The sequence below is a fragment of the Amborella trichopoda genome, chromosome 5, assembly GCF_054954075.1.
Source record: "Amborella trichopoda isolate Santa Cruz 75 chromosome 5, AtrichopodaSantaCruz75HAP2 v2.0, whole genome shotgun sequence".
Taxonomy (NCBI): Eukaryota; Viridiplantae; Streptophyta; class Magnoliopsida; order Amborellales; family Amborellaceae; genus Amborella; species Amborella trichopoda.
The window spans coordinates 33,052,081-33,067,103 of record NC_142340.1 but is presented as its reverse complement, the minus strand read 5'-3'; the positions used below and the strand labels follow the sequence as shown (position 1 = coordinate 33,067,103).

Here is a 15,023-nt window from a genome sequence, read left to right as displayed (position 1 = left end):
ACAGCTTGTCTCGCCGAATGTTGTGCTTCGAGAGAAGAGAGAAGGACAATATTCAGAAAATTTGCTTAGGCTTTATTACTTTTTTCTTTCTAGCCACAGGACCACGTGAATGTCGAGGAGATCCATGCAATGCTGTTACTATGCTCAGACGTTTGGATGCAATGTACAGGTCCATCCGTTGAGAGTTAGGGGGAGAAGAGACTTTTTTTAGGGATCCTATCAAATTCCTCACCCTCGCGTGGATTGTTTGTGATTCTGACAGCTGAGGATTTTGTACGAACCTCGTTAGTCTGAATCAAGCCCGTCTGACGATGGACTGCCATGTTAAAGGAATTTTTCCCATTTAGTTTGGGTTTGTTTTGTTTTGTTGTTGGTTTTGGATGGTCTGCTAAAGGGCCGTTGGTTGGCGTCCATCTGTGTTGTGCACCATAATGTACTTGGAGGGCAAGGTACCTCAGTTTATCAAGGTGACCGGCTTTGGGTATAACTCCTGCCCACTGCTAGCAGTTTCAACAAGCAGGATACCTCCTTTCTTTGTCCAAGGCGTCCCCTGAGGGCTCAATCCTGTTGATGCATAGCAGGCCCAAGGTCTAGCTGACTTGGCTTTCTTGGGGCACTTTTAGCATCTTTGAAGTGTATTCGACCTTGTAAGAATGATGCTCTTCTTCATGAGACTTGTCTTGCCTTTTTGGTGAATCTTCTGTCCTTTGAGTCTTTTTTACAGATGGACTCAGGCTGTTGGAATCTTGCTTGAAGTTCATATTTTGAGTCCTAATATTGTGACACCAAGGATTTTTCTCTTTGAATGCGGGCTGAAGCCGCCTATAGAGGCGAATGCTGCATCAACTTGCTTATTCTCCAAGCGCCCTTTGTGGGTTTTCACTTGGACTTGGGAAGTGGTGCCATAGAGACGGTTTTCACCACCTTCCTTTTATTTAAGACTCTTTTACCCATGAAATTTCTCCACCCTTATTCTTCCATTTTTACTCATAGTGCCCTTTGGGATTTTTACCATGCCCGGGTTTTAATTTTCACGGAACTCTTTTACTCATAGTTTCATGACTATGCCCGTCCATCATTTTTACTCATGCCATTCCCTTGTCCAGGTATACACCATGCCCGTTATTCTTTTTTTTTGTGAAGGCGTGTTTATGGTGACCTGTGTGAAGCCTTTTAACGTCATGCGGTCAGGACATGCACTATAGTTTAAGGTCATACAACTGGACCGTGGTAGTGATGAATGACAATTTGTGGGGGCCATGGAGTGAGTATGGTAGTGGTTTAGACTCACTTTGGGGAGATGACACGAAGCTACCTATGAAAGATGGATGATGTATGAATGGTGGGTGAAAAGTGGTGACCCACTAGCTGACGACGAGTATGGATGGTGGGATGGCTCGCCGTTTTATGAGCACGGGTGAAGCTCATTGGGGAACAATGAATGGTAATGAAGGGATTCACTAGGGAATTATGAAGGTGGTGCACGCACATGGACGAGTTGGTTCGGGAGGACGTGCGTGAAGATGCATGTAAAAGGGCATGTTCGCGTGTGTGGGGTTGAGTTTAAGGTCATGCCTCTAGGACCTGTGCAAAATAGTTTATCGTCATGCGACCAGAACGTGCATTATGGTTTAAGGTCATATAGCTTGGACCATGGTTATGCAGTTTTGAATCATTCAACTAGGACCATGTAGTTTAAGGTCGTACAACTAGACCTCCGCTTAAAGCAAGGAGAGAAGGTACACAAGCATATTAGATAGAGGTGATTAGATCAGAGTAATACGCCCACCAAGATATAAGAATTTAAACTTTCATAAATCCAGCTTAGAGATAACTCTATTTATTACTTTTCTATCTTGACCTCTTTTCTGCAATAGATATCTCATCCAAATGAATGTCATGCACCCTTATCCTTAACTATAGTTTAATAAATGGAGAATAGATAAATAGAAATTAAAGCAATCTGTCACAAAAATTGGAAAAAATAATTATAACAAAGAAATGGTTTTAATAAATTTATTTAAAAAATGACTTTTGCATACATAAATATAGTTTTAAAAGCTATAATTTGAAATATATGATTTGATTGAGAACCAATTTTAATCAATGTGAAATTAGATACTTTATTAATATAAAATTATAATTTTTTAGTATCTTGCCTTTTGAGTAAAATTTCGTTTTCAAACTACAATAGGATAGTGGCTACGTTTTCATTTTATTAAGTAAAAGTCATAATTTTCAAATAATTTCCGCTATTTTCAATAAATATATGGGAAAAATGTGAAATAATAATAACACCCAAAGTTTGTTTAAAAAAATAGGCATGAACTTGTTAAATTCTATTTTTGACTATTATTACTTTGGGAATCTCAAACAATTATCAGAACTCAAAAGAAGTAATATTGACAAGTTTAATATTTTATTGAAGAGAGTGATGATTGAAGTTTTCAAATGTTGTTTATTTATTTCTAGAACATGGGGACACAATTACTAATTTGGCTGCCTAAAGTCTTAGGTAGTAATTGACAATGTGAATGACACTGCGTTCTCTCTTTGTAATTAGAAATACTTACAGTTAAATTTAAAGTTTAATGTTAATTAATGATATTGAACATGATTTTAATTACAATTATAACAATGAAATAACATATTTACAGTTTTTTAGTTAATGTTTTAAGAATTTGTTAGTTTAAAATTGTAATAACATTATAATGCAAATTTTTTACTTTTATTTTTTATTTTTTTCATGGTCTGAGGAGGTTAGCACCCCAAATTTCAGGTCTATAAGTTTATTAATGTAATGGTAATTGAACCAATTAGAGGTTGTAGAGTATATTTCAATTTTATATTAATTAACATTTAAATATTATATTTATATAACAACTTATAAAATTGTAATATTAAAAGAAATAAAATGTCATAATGTCTCAGGTCGACGTTCAATCGGCCTCTTTTCTTGCGTTACTTCCTAAAGAGAATAAATATTAGGTGATCATATTAATAGTTTCAGGTATCCATTTGATATGTGAATGCTACACAATTTTCGACCAATACGTGGCTCCAAAGGGCCCTCTATAGATGTAGATTTATAACATGTGTAAGATACTTGTTGAAAAGTACTTTGTGACTGAGATGACCTTTCTCGTAAAAGAAAAAAAAAATATATAACCATATTATTTTCATTTGATACAGGGAGGTCACAGTTATTATTAACTATTAAATTGAAAATCAGGTGGTTGACAATATATAATTAACGAATCATAAAATTCAAAATAAAATTCTTCGAATATTGTGACATACTTGCATATATTGGATTTTACATATGATTGTAACCTCCATTATAGGAAAAAGTAAAATCTTATAGTATACAATCCCATAAAAGGATTGACCCCTTTAGAAAAAATGAAACCCAAAAGTCTTGTGTGAGCGAGATGGCCTCCCTAAAAAAGAATTGACACCTTCAAGAAAAATGAAGCCGGACTTTTGCCATTTGAAGTCTACTTGTTGATAAATTAATAATAACATGTTAGCGGACTTATAAATTATTATAGAAAAGTATATTATGAGACTATTTATTTTTGGTATAAGGCACTCACAATTAATCTTGACCATTAAATATGAAATTGGATGGCCGCATTTAATCCATTGACCATGCTCAAAAAAGAATTTTTTTCGATTTTTATAACACGCACAAACTATAATTATTTGTGACCACCTTGTATGAAAGATAAATAGTATCATTGTATACAACGACCACTTTGTATGAAAGGTAAATGATATCATTGTATACAACTTCAATTATTATACGCAACTCACCGCTGAGTGAAGAGTGAAATAATGTTACATCTCAAGATTCCTAAAGCATCCAATCTTTGCATGAACAATTATAATCAAAAGATAATTAACCAAATTTCTTCCCGGATTCAACATCAAGAAAAATTTATTTTTTAGTGCACCATCATCTCTCTCTCTCTTACTCTAAAAAGAATCCACACAAGAAGCCATCAACCCAGGCTGCACCACCACCCCCTTGATAGGAAACCCCTTCTCACCACCACAACCAAGCTCCAATCCCTCCCCCAACTCCCACTCCCACTCTTTCTCTCTTTTCCTCCACACCACCACCCCCTCTCTAGACTCCCCATACACATACACAACCCCTTCTCCAGCTACACACTTGTGGGTACCCGCCCCTCTCTTCACCAACCTTCCCACCATATCTCTAGGCACTCTCCCCACCTCGCTCCACTCCCCTTCTCCCTTCAACTCCCACACACACACTCCACCAAACCCATCTCCTCCCACCAAAGCTACATTCCCTTCTCTCTCTACGAGCCCCGAACAGCCGATAAGGCCGCCTGTGGGGACCTCAACCTCCCCCCATATACAACCTCCCTTCCAGTTCACAACCCTGAAGGGTCGAGCTGAGGTCATCCAATACACAACCCCTCCACACCACACGCCCTCTCCGCCCGCCCATACCGCCAGTCGCCCTGCAAGTCTGTCTGGAACTTCACCTGCATGACACCACGAGCCGATCCATGATTTGTACACTTCGACCGTGCGTTCGTAGCCTGAGCTGCTTGCGCCTCCGGCTACACAAACCTGGAAGGAATTTTTACTTTTATGCCTCCCCTTCATTTTTTTCTCTTACAAAATGGAGAAAACTTTATATCGATCCATGGATCAACGTGTGTAGACCCTTAGACCCCTCAAACCGGGGCATTTGTTTAAGCCGAAAACACTCAAACTGTTGTTAAATCAATTTAGGAAAAATGACAGATTTGGTGCTTAAACAATGCATTAGCCTTGTTCTCACTTTTAAGCAGTGATTTATAGGCTCTTCAAGGTGATGAGTTCTTAACATTCTAGATCTCTGCATTTTCCTTAAACCAAAAAAAAGAAGAGAGAGATGTAGAGTTTTAAAAATTCAAAATGGATATTGTTTAATGGCTACACGGTGAGTTAAAAAATATTTAAAAATTAAAAATTTCAGGTTCTGAGATTCCCCTAGCAGATGATTCTGCCATGACTCAACGCATGCATACTGGTCCATGGAAACTTAACCTCAAGAAATGTGCAAATTGAGAGTAGAGAGCATTGTACTGCAAGTTTAAGTACTATAGAGAAATTGTCTTACCATTTTATTGCTTTTTTTTTGTTCTAACCTCTAAGTAGGAAAGGCTATTCTCTGTTATGCCGCATATCCAAGATTTTAAGTAAGACATTGCCGTACATTCACACCAACATTTCTCCTTACCGTATTTACTGTGGACGTCTTACCTTAAGTTGGGGTGATTTACTATGGATGTCTTACAAATTGGGGAAGGCAATAAATGAGACATGATTATTTTGAAGGATGCAGTTTCTATGCAGCCAGTTCGCATATTGTAAAAATGTAGACTTTACAATAAATATATTTTTGAAATATAATTTGATCTTAATTTTTTGAGAATATATAATCTTCAACATGGTGATCATGAATATGAAAAAAAAAAAAAACTAAAAATAATAATTACATTAAGAAAACATTTGGACCATTGGTTACACTTGTTTTCAAATGGACCACCTATTTGCATCCATCTTTAAGATGGATACTTTATACCTCTGGACCACGTATTGTAGAAATGTGGTCCAACCCGCATGAAACAATTTTTTTAGTTTGAATGTGCGTCAACCAATCAAAGTTCACAAAAAGGTCACCTTTGCCAACAAGAACTTTAGACATAAGACATCCCAAATTCTTACCCATGCCCTTAGTTTCAAGCTTGGTTAAATACTTTTTTAAGAAGGAAAGTACGTCATTATCAAAAGTTATGATCTCGGCCGTCCGCCCCACCTCCAAGGAGAGCGATGCTCTTGAAGCGCATATCACATGCCTCGAGTAACAAAACATTTCCCATCACTTTGCAAGCGGCCTTAACCATCTTTTTATTTTCTTTTCCCTCTCTATCTCAACTATTTTCTTTCCCCTCCATTCCCGCTCGACTTTACTCGAAACAAGCCAGCCTTTGTTCGCCCCTCTAATCTCACACAGTGATTGAAGATCTTGCACAATGACAACCAGTGATTTGAGGTCTGAAACTAGAAACTAGAGATAGAGAGAGAAGGGACCTTGTTCATTCCAATCTCTCTAGAGAGAGGGAGTATTTGGATTTTCAAGAAAGCAACTGGGTATACGGAAGCTGAAAGTTGGATTATGTGATCAAGCACAATGTATGTAAATTAAAATTTTTTTTTTCTTACTCTTACACTGGCAAGACCACTAACAATGTCCAATTACGAACAAATAACTCTTGAAAAATAAATAAAAGACATGAAACACAGTTCTCATTTGCTACTACTATTGAATATAATTCATTAAATCAAAACCTTAACTCATTGCTTTATGGGAAGATAAGATCAAATCACAAATAATGATTTAAAGAAATAAAATTGCCGGATATTACCTCAAACGAGCTTAGTATACCTGACACCGAGTCTCCAGTGCTCGGGATCTATGATTGGTCTCTTGATTCTCCTACATATAGTAAAACCCTCTCAATTGCATATGGATCTCAATTTAGAACCAACTATCTAACGTGTTGCCTTAATGCCTTAGTCTTTCTCAAACTCTTTTGGATTGATCTTTGGAGAGATGAGATATAGATCAAAGAGAGATCTACTAGCAAGGGATCTTCTCCTTTGTTACCCAAAAATCAAACTACCACAAGCTAACCTTAGTTTTGGTGTGTCACCTAGAAATGTAAGAGAGAGATGACTTGGGCATGCCCCCTTGGCTTGAGAGAGATTTTGTTTGGAGCGTGCCCCATTTAGAAAAACTTGTAAGAGATCTTCAAGCCTCCAGACTTGAGAAAGATTACTTGGGTGTGCCTCCTTGGCTTGAGAGAGATTTTGGTTGGAGCGTGCCCCATTTAGAAAAACTTGTGAGAGATCTTCAAGCTCCCTGACTTGATAAATATTACTTGGGTGTGCCCATTTGGCTTGAGAGAGATTTTGGTTGGAGCATGCCCCGTTTAGAAAAACTTGGGAGAGATCTTCAAGTCCTAGGTGGGGCGTGCCACATAGAGAGATCTTTGAGAAAGGGGGTGTGCCACCTATAAGAGATCTTTGAGAGAGAGAATAAACCTTTAGAAAGAGAAGAGAAAATAGGGGTAGAGGTTTTATGAGATGAGATAGACTCTTTTTATAGATTTTCTATGCTTTGGGGTTTGCCTCAATTCATAAGGTTAAATCTTGATCGTCGATCTAAGGATACCTGTGGGGTGAGAGATTTTAGTAATCTATCTCTTTGATCCACCATGAAGATTCAAAAAGATGAGCTAGAGTCATATCCTCCATTTTCTTGATTTATTCCCATCAAATATTTAAATAAAAAAAATATATATCTTAATTTCTATTTTGTATATCTAAACCTTTAATCTTGGATCAATCAATCTTCAATATTCACTAAATATTTCAAATATTCAACCTTAAGTTTACTATACCCAAAAGATAAACCAACAAACAAGGGGAAAGCTATCCATATTTTTTTAAATATGGATATTAGAAAGGGTGGCACACCCCACCTATAGGGACCCCACCCAATGGACCCCACCCAAGGTTTCAAATATTCAACCTTAAGTTTGCCACACATGGACCCCACCCAATGGCACATGTTCTAAATTGGGCCCCCATATTTATTGAGGATCCCATATATTTTATTTTGTATTTAAAAATTTTCAATCTTATATTTTATTTAAAATTTTGAAAAATTAATTTCTCTTAATTAATAAATCCAAATGAAAAAAATAAACTATCAGAAGATTCACAAAAATTCAAATAAATATTTTAAAAATCATATATCTTAAAAATAATTAAAACTAATTAATTTTGATGAGAATTAGATCCGTTAGATCTTAGAATTTATCAATATACGAGAGCGCTCCACCTTCAGTTGTGAATCATGACCCACCTAGCTTTCTCAAACTGATCCAGTAGTTCTCATGACCCAAACTCCACTGTCGGGGCTCATGATTGGACCACCAAGGTCAGCTTGGTCCAAAGTTAGCCAGCAGATTATTCAAGTGCTCCACTAAAGATAAAACTCATAATCCTCAGACCATGATGCAACTATGACTCTATGGTATATAGGGGTAATTTCTCGTACATGTACAAGCTTCACCCCTCTGGTGAATCTCAATACGACTATCTATGTACAAGTCATATGTTGATATACCAATGAGATTTTTAGCCATGTTTCTAAAAGCTATCCATCACACGCAAGGGCCACACAGTCCCTTGGTTCTTATCTATACATACTCCGACCTCATTAAGGGCTAACCCACTAAACTCTTCTTGATAGATCCATATACCCGGGTATTTGAGTTTTTCCAAACTCGCCTGGCCTAGTATGTCGAGCCTAGTCCGAATATCGGCACTAGCATTTGCTCAGTGTGGTCCATAAGAAGACCACACTCTCACTGAGTTTATTTTTCACTTTATAAAATGCTCATACAAGCTCTCATAAGACCTTTAAAGGCTACATAAACACAACAAAAGCATGCTCTAATCTCTTTAAAGAAAGTATTTGGATGTTCCATAAAGCAGCTAGGTATAAAAAAGCAAGCCCTAAGCCCTATTTTTTTGATGCCTGGTTCTAGTCAAACTATCTAAAGAGAAAGAATGATCATTTGGATTTCAAGAAAGCATCTAGGGATATGGAAGGTTATTGTTTGGTCATTTTCAACTTGCTCTCTCATTATTTATGATTAGGGAATTTTTATTGTGTTACTTAGAATTTTAATGGGTTTTCTCAATTTTACAAGAATTCACTGATAAATGAATTAGGTTAAATTTTATGACAATGAAATTGAATTTATGGGAAAGCATGACGTTACAATTGAGTACAGGGCTGGCACCTATTTTGGCCTTCTTCAATTATACAATGAATTAGATTTTTGAATTTTATGTCGTGGACACAAGCAGTAATACTCATAGAAAACTATAATGTAGACCTCAAAGGATCAATAGACTGAGGTTACTTATACCAAATTCTCTATTTTGGTTACTTCCTTTGATTACTTATACCAAATTCTCAAAGGACTCAAGCAGTAATGCTCATAGAAAACCATTTAGGTTACTTCCTTTGATTATTTTCTGTTTGCAAGGCTGCTTATACCAAATTCCATATTATTTGCTCCTTCAATACTAATTCATGCGGTTTTAGAAGGATATGTTATTCATTTTTTCTTTTAATATGGACTTTTTTTTTTTGTATTAACAAGGCAATATTGTGTTCCATGGAAATTACTTCATGCGTCTCGAGTGTAAAAGTAATAAATTAAGGCAAAAGAATTTTCACACAAAGATCCAGGATTTGAGGAATCCATAAATTTTCCCCAGCATATAGTGATGGCCGTTTTTTTAATATACAGAAGAAGATGAATGCTTAGTAAAGCTGTCCATTTTTTGAAATAGTTAGTGGTTTTCGTATCACTAAAATACAACATGATGCAGATGAAAATTCAAAAAAATCATTTAATTTTGTTTATTATTTTTTAAATGGGTTAGCTCTTTAGTAATTGGGTGGGTGTGGCGTGAATGTTTTAGTTAGGAGCTAGGATAAGCTATTTCTTAGTTGATTTTAAAGAGATAAGTTAGGCATAATTAAGATTTTTCAGGATATACACTTGGGGTACCTTGAGATTATCTAAAATGTATGGGCTCACAATCTAGGAAGAGATTTTTATGGTGAATCCCCAGAAATTCACGTCATAAGGGAATAGGGAGATAAAGAGACAAAAAATAGGGGGAGAGAGTTTTATTGTATTGTGGGTTTTTTTTTTTTTATTTGTTTTTTTTTTTTGGTAAAGTATATTCAAATGGGATAACCCCTCATTGTAAGGATTATAGAATGAGAATGGAATAAATTGAGTTTGTGAAGAGATCGTTTTTGGGTGGATTCCCTTGAAGACATTAAAAAATGCTATATTTTTTCAATCTTTTCTTTTCTTTTTTTATTTTTTTTATTTTTTTCCAATATTATTTTCTCCCTGCATCACAACAAATTACAAACATGAAAAATTCTCCCTGCATCACAACAAATTACAAACATGAAAAATAAAGTTCTTAGTTAAAAAATAAAACGGTTAAATAATAAAGCACTAGATCATGACTAAGGCCTTGTCATTTTTCACCGGTTATAATTCATTTGACAACTTAAACTAATTTAAGCTAAAATAAAAGAATATGAATACCAAATTCTCTGACAAACTAAAATTGATTAAGAAATAGTGAAGTATGAGTATGAAGTTTTACCATAGTTTTAAAAGATCAAATGTAATAGCAAGGTAAAATTTAGAGAGAGAAAGAGAGAGAGGGGGTTCAATGGGGCTGGAAGAATGAACTAAGTAAAATTTAGAGAGAGAAAGAGAGAGTGGGGGTTCAATGGGGCTGGAAGAATGAACTAAAAGATATAAGTAAATAATTTAACATGCTTTCATTCTTTAAAATTTAAAATTTGAGATAGTTTTCCTCTAGTTTCTCTTTTTAAAAGCTTTCAAGTATTCTCTCTCTCTAATTCTTAGAAATTCGATATAGTTCTATCTCTAAAAGTATTGAGATAGTTTCTCTCAAATTTTTGAGATGTTTTCTCTTTAAAAATTTTCAGTTACTTGCTCTCTCTTTAAAACTTAAAATTTGAGATTGTTTATCTCCAATATTTGATATAGTATATCTCTAAAAGAATTTAAGATACTCTCTCTTTCTCTCTCTCTATCAAAAGCTTAATTTGAAATAGTTTTGCTCACTAAAATTTTTGAGAAAGTTTCTCTCAACAAGTTTTCAGGTACTTCTCTCTCTAAAATTTAAAATTTGAGATGGTTTCTCTATCTAAAACTTTTGAGATAGCTTTTTTCTCTGAAAATTTTTAAGTAGTTTGTCCCCTCTAAGATCTACAATTTGAAATACTATTTGAGATAGTTTCTTTCTCTAAATATTTAAAGTATTGTATTTCACTAAAATTTAAAATTTGAGATAGTTTCTCTATCTAAAACATAAAATTTGAGATAGTTTCTCCTTTAAAATTTTGACATATTTTCTCTCGTTACAAAATTTTCAAGTACTTTCTCTCTCTAAAACTTAAAATTTGATATAGTTTCTCTCACTAAAACATAAAATTTGAAATAGTTTCTCTCTAATAGGTTTGAAATAGTCTCTCTTTAAAAAATTCTAGTACTCTCACTTTAAAACTTAAAACTTGAGATAATTTATCTCTTTAAAACTTAAAATTTGAGATAGTTTCCCTCTTTTAGAATTTGACATAGTTTCGCACTGTAAAAATTTTCCTGTATTTTCTCTTTATAAAACTTTAAATTTAAGATAATTTCTCTCTCTAAAAATTTTAAAATAGTTTCCCTCGCTAAAATTTAAAATTTGAGATAGTTTATCACTCTAATTTAATTTCTCTCTCTAAAACATTTTTAGGTGCTTATCTCTACAATTCAAAATATTTCTTTTTAAAATTTTAAGATATTTTCTCTCTCTAAAAATTAAAATTTGAAATAGTTTCTATCTATAAATTTTTTGAGATAGTTTCTCTCTAAAATTGTTTTGTAGTTTTCCTCTCTAAAATTAGATATTGTTTATCTGTCTATTTAAGATACTTTCTCTCTTTAAAACTTAATTTGAGATAGTTTTCCTCTCTAATTCATAGGGTTGTTTTGGTCGAATTAATTGTATTTTATAAAGTAGGTGTCTCCACAATGCTGAATTCGAACTGGAAATCAATTTCTAAAGGTCAAGAGAATGATACATTTTTTTTTTAAGTTTCACTTGAAATGAGAAAAATAATTTATGGCGAAAAATGCTTTTCTGTCCCAAAAGAGTCTTCGGCATAAAAAATAGTTTTAAAAATATATTTTCAGGTATCCAAACCATCCCTAAACGAATATGCAAATGAAATATAGAAAAAATGATCTGGGCCAAAGAAAATCTAAGTTAAAGATGGTCCTGCGTCATTGATATTGATGCCCTTAGAGCAATGGATTCTTTACAATTGCATCGCATTTAAGCGATTTCGGTATCATGTTCATTGGTTAAGCTCAATCTTTTTAAACTCGCTCGGGCCTGGAATCGAGTCGGATTCAGCCTAGCAGTTGTTTAGTAAAAGTCTTTAAAAAAAAAAAAAAATTTCAAAAATTTATTTTAAATACAAAATTGTAAAGGAGCAAGTGAAACAAAACTACAAAAACATAAAAAGTATAAAAACAGTAAAAACAAATCAGCTATCGACGTAGAAAAGAAAAAAAGGTTATATAATGGCAAGGCCCTAAACAATTAAATTAAGGGGCACCTCTAAAATCTAATAGGAAAGGTTATTTTGATGTCAAAAATTTTTCAAATCGATCATCTTGATCTCAAGATGTTTGCACATGGGAAAAAATAGATTCTAAATCTTGGAAACAATCAATATTGTAATGTGCTTTTGGACTATCAATTTTCAAGATTTTTCAAATGTTAATAATCTGCTCAATGTACAATATTTTTGAAGCTTTAAAATTTATAATTAGATATAAAAATAAATTTCCAAACAAGCACAAAGATTTTTTAGTACTGAAAAACATATTCCTATACTATTTAAATGTGTATCTTTCTTTGATTGTTTGGGACCTTAGCCCTATACAAACCACACCCTTTAGAAAAACAGATTTGGATGGATGATATTTCAACATATAAAAGGGATTGTATGACTACTCATTTTTGGTCAACTAAAATCTATCATGTTGAAATGTGTCACGATATTTAGAAAATTTTATATTGAATTCTAAGCCCTTGATTTTACATCTAACAGTCCATAATAATTGTACCCTTCTAAACCACACTCTATACAATTCCAAATAAAAAAAGAAAAATTATGAAAGTAGGGTATTGATGTTATTTTAACGGCTGGAGATGCACCCCATTACTCATCTCGGCAAGAAGTATATTCAAGTAAACTTGTCCGTGTTCCCGATCACTGGTTATGCGAGTGAGAATTCAACCACTCAATCTCGAGTTTCAATCCTACCACTGAAAAGGTAATCTTTGATGAAATTATGAGTTAAGAATTAAAAGGTTAGGGCACAGAGAGACTAACCTGTAGGCCATGCTGGGTAACACAGGCGGCGAGAGCAGGCGCGCGTCGAGGAGAGAGAAGAGGCGGAAGGATTCGAGAACCACCAAAAAATGGTTCGCAAATTGAGAGAGAGAGGGAATTGGAGGAAGCGTTTCGGCAGAGGAGCAATCCTCCGACACCAGACACCGGATGGCAGAAATTGGCAGGAAGGGAAGGAAGAAGGGAGAGGGAGTGCCATTTCTTGAGCCTGGGATTGCGAGCGTAGCAATGGTGTCGGCAATCGTGAGGCGCCATCGCGAGGAACCAAGGGGGGGAGGAGAGAGAGAGGGGGGAGATGAGAAGGGAGAGCCAGAGCTTGCAGACTGATCTTGATGTGGCTTGGGTGTCTGGAGGGAGGAGAGAGAAGATGAGAGAGAGGACCTCTGGAGGCAGGGAATCCATTGATTTGGGTTCCACTTGCTTTTCTGGCATCTTTGCTTAGAGAAAGAGGTCTGTTATTGCAGAGTGAGACTGCTGTTATATATATTCCAGCAAAGAGAGAGAGAGAGAGAGAGAGAGAGAGGGCTTAGTAGATAGGGAGATGAGAGCGTGGGAGTTTTGGGTCCTGACGTCATAGACAGAAAACATTTATGAATTCTAGAGAGAGAGAGAGATCAATTGGTAATGACTCCTGAGAGAAAGAGAGGTGTAACTGGTTCTTATTCTAGAGGTGGAGATTGAATATCTAGAGAGAGAGAGAAATTGGATAAGTCTAGAGAGGGAGAGCTTGGATTTGTATTCCTTAGTGGTGAGAAATTAAGACTTGAAATTGAATGCCATGTAGAGGGAGGTGAGAAATTAAGACTTGAAATTGAATGCCATGTAGAGGGAGATTTCGATAATATTAAGGGAAAGTAGTTAGATTTGGTGGTAGAATTGTTTTTCCTTTTATCTTAGGGTTTAAAAAACCCATCTAGATCAAAATCAGTCGATTTAGATTGGAATCAGTTTGACCGATTCCGATCCCTTTAATATGGAACTAGCCGGTTATCCTCATTAACGGGCCGATTTTTGTACCAATTCTGCAACAAAACTGATTGATTTTGTCAGATAACTCATATGAACTGATTCCACCGTCTTTTAAATTTTTTACTTTTAAATTATTAAATAAGTCGGTTTGTTCGGACGGGTTCTCTTGCGAAACTAGCTAGAGTTCTATCAACGAATGGACCTCAATTATTTTTTTTAAATTTTATAAATCTTCAGTTCGATAAACCCGATTGTGGATTTGGATTGCTAAACCAGATCGAAAATCCCAACGGCGGGGAAACATTGACATCTTGTCATCGTATTAGAGCTACAGCTCATAGAGAGAGACTGATTTTCCTTTTATGGTTTTATTACCAAGGTGAAAGTTTGGCATTTAGAGGGAGAGAGTTCTATAATTTTTACTCTCAATTATTGGGGAGAAGGAATGATAAGATTCGAGGCCTTCAAAAGAACTGAGGTGAACAGGGTGTGAGTGGGATTAGTACAGTGACCTTTGTTTCTTGGGAGTATCCAAAGGCCAACCTTGTGGACCTCTCTCTCACCCTTAAAAAAAACTCTCTTTCAATGCAAAGCAGAAAAATATCCAAAAAAATGTACCGCTTTTTTGTATGCGCATTTCTTTTTCCATTTTAATTTGATTAAACAAATGTATTCCACGTGTTATGCCACAAGTATCCTTTAATAGAGGTCAAGGCATAGGATCGTAGGGCTGGCAATGAACCTGTATCTGACCCGGGACCTGGCTGGTAGGGTTCGTGTCCAACAATGCATACCTAAAAATTTATGGGTATGAGTACGGGTATTGGTGGACCCCTTCTCCTTTCATACGTGACCTGGACCCATAAGTTATTAAGTTAAATATATACATTTAGGATTTTAAGTATATAATGATTAATAA

General features: G+C 35.1%; 1 protein-coding gene across 1 annotated transcript; it reads right to left on the bottom strand.

Moving 5' to 3' along the window:
- Positions 1 to 3,721: 3,721 nt before the first annotated feature.
- On the bottom strand, positions 3,722 to 14,000 carry LOC18432672 (F-box/kelch-repeat protein At5g43190). The gene is made up of 2 exons (XM_006842775.4): positions 13,118 to 14,000; positions 3,722 to 4,605 (listed from the first exon to the last, which is right to left on the bottom strand). Exons 1-2 carry the CDS (start codon positions 13,565 to 13,567, stop codon positions 3,979 to 3,981), a joined length of 1,077 nt encoding a protein of 358 aa, XP_006842838.2. The 5' UTR covers positions 13,568 to 14,000; the 3' UTR covers positions 3,722 to 3,978.
- Between the last annotated feature and the right edge of the window lie 1,023 nt (positions 14,001 to 15,023).

Coding starts and splice junctions, on each gene's coding strand:
- LOC18432672 (XM_006842775.4), bottom strand. CDS start 13,567: ATGCCAGAAAAGCAAGTGGAACCCAAATCAATGGATTCCCTGCCTCCA. Junction 4,606..13,117: donor TTACCCAGCATGGCCTACAG/GTTAGTCTCTCT, acceptor AATTCCTTCCAG/GTTTGTGTAGCCGGAGGCGC.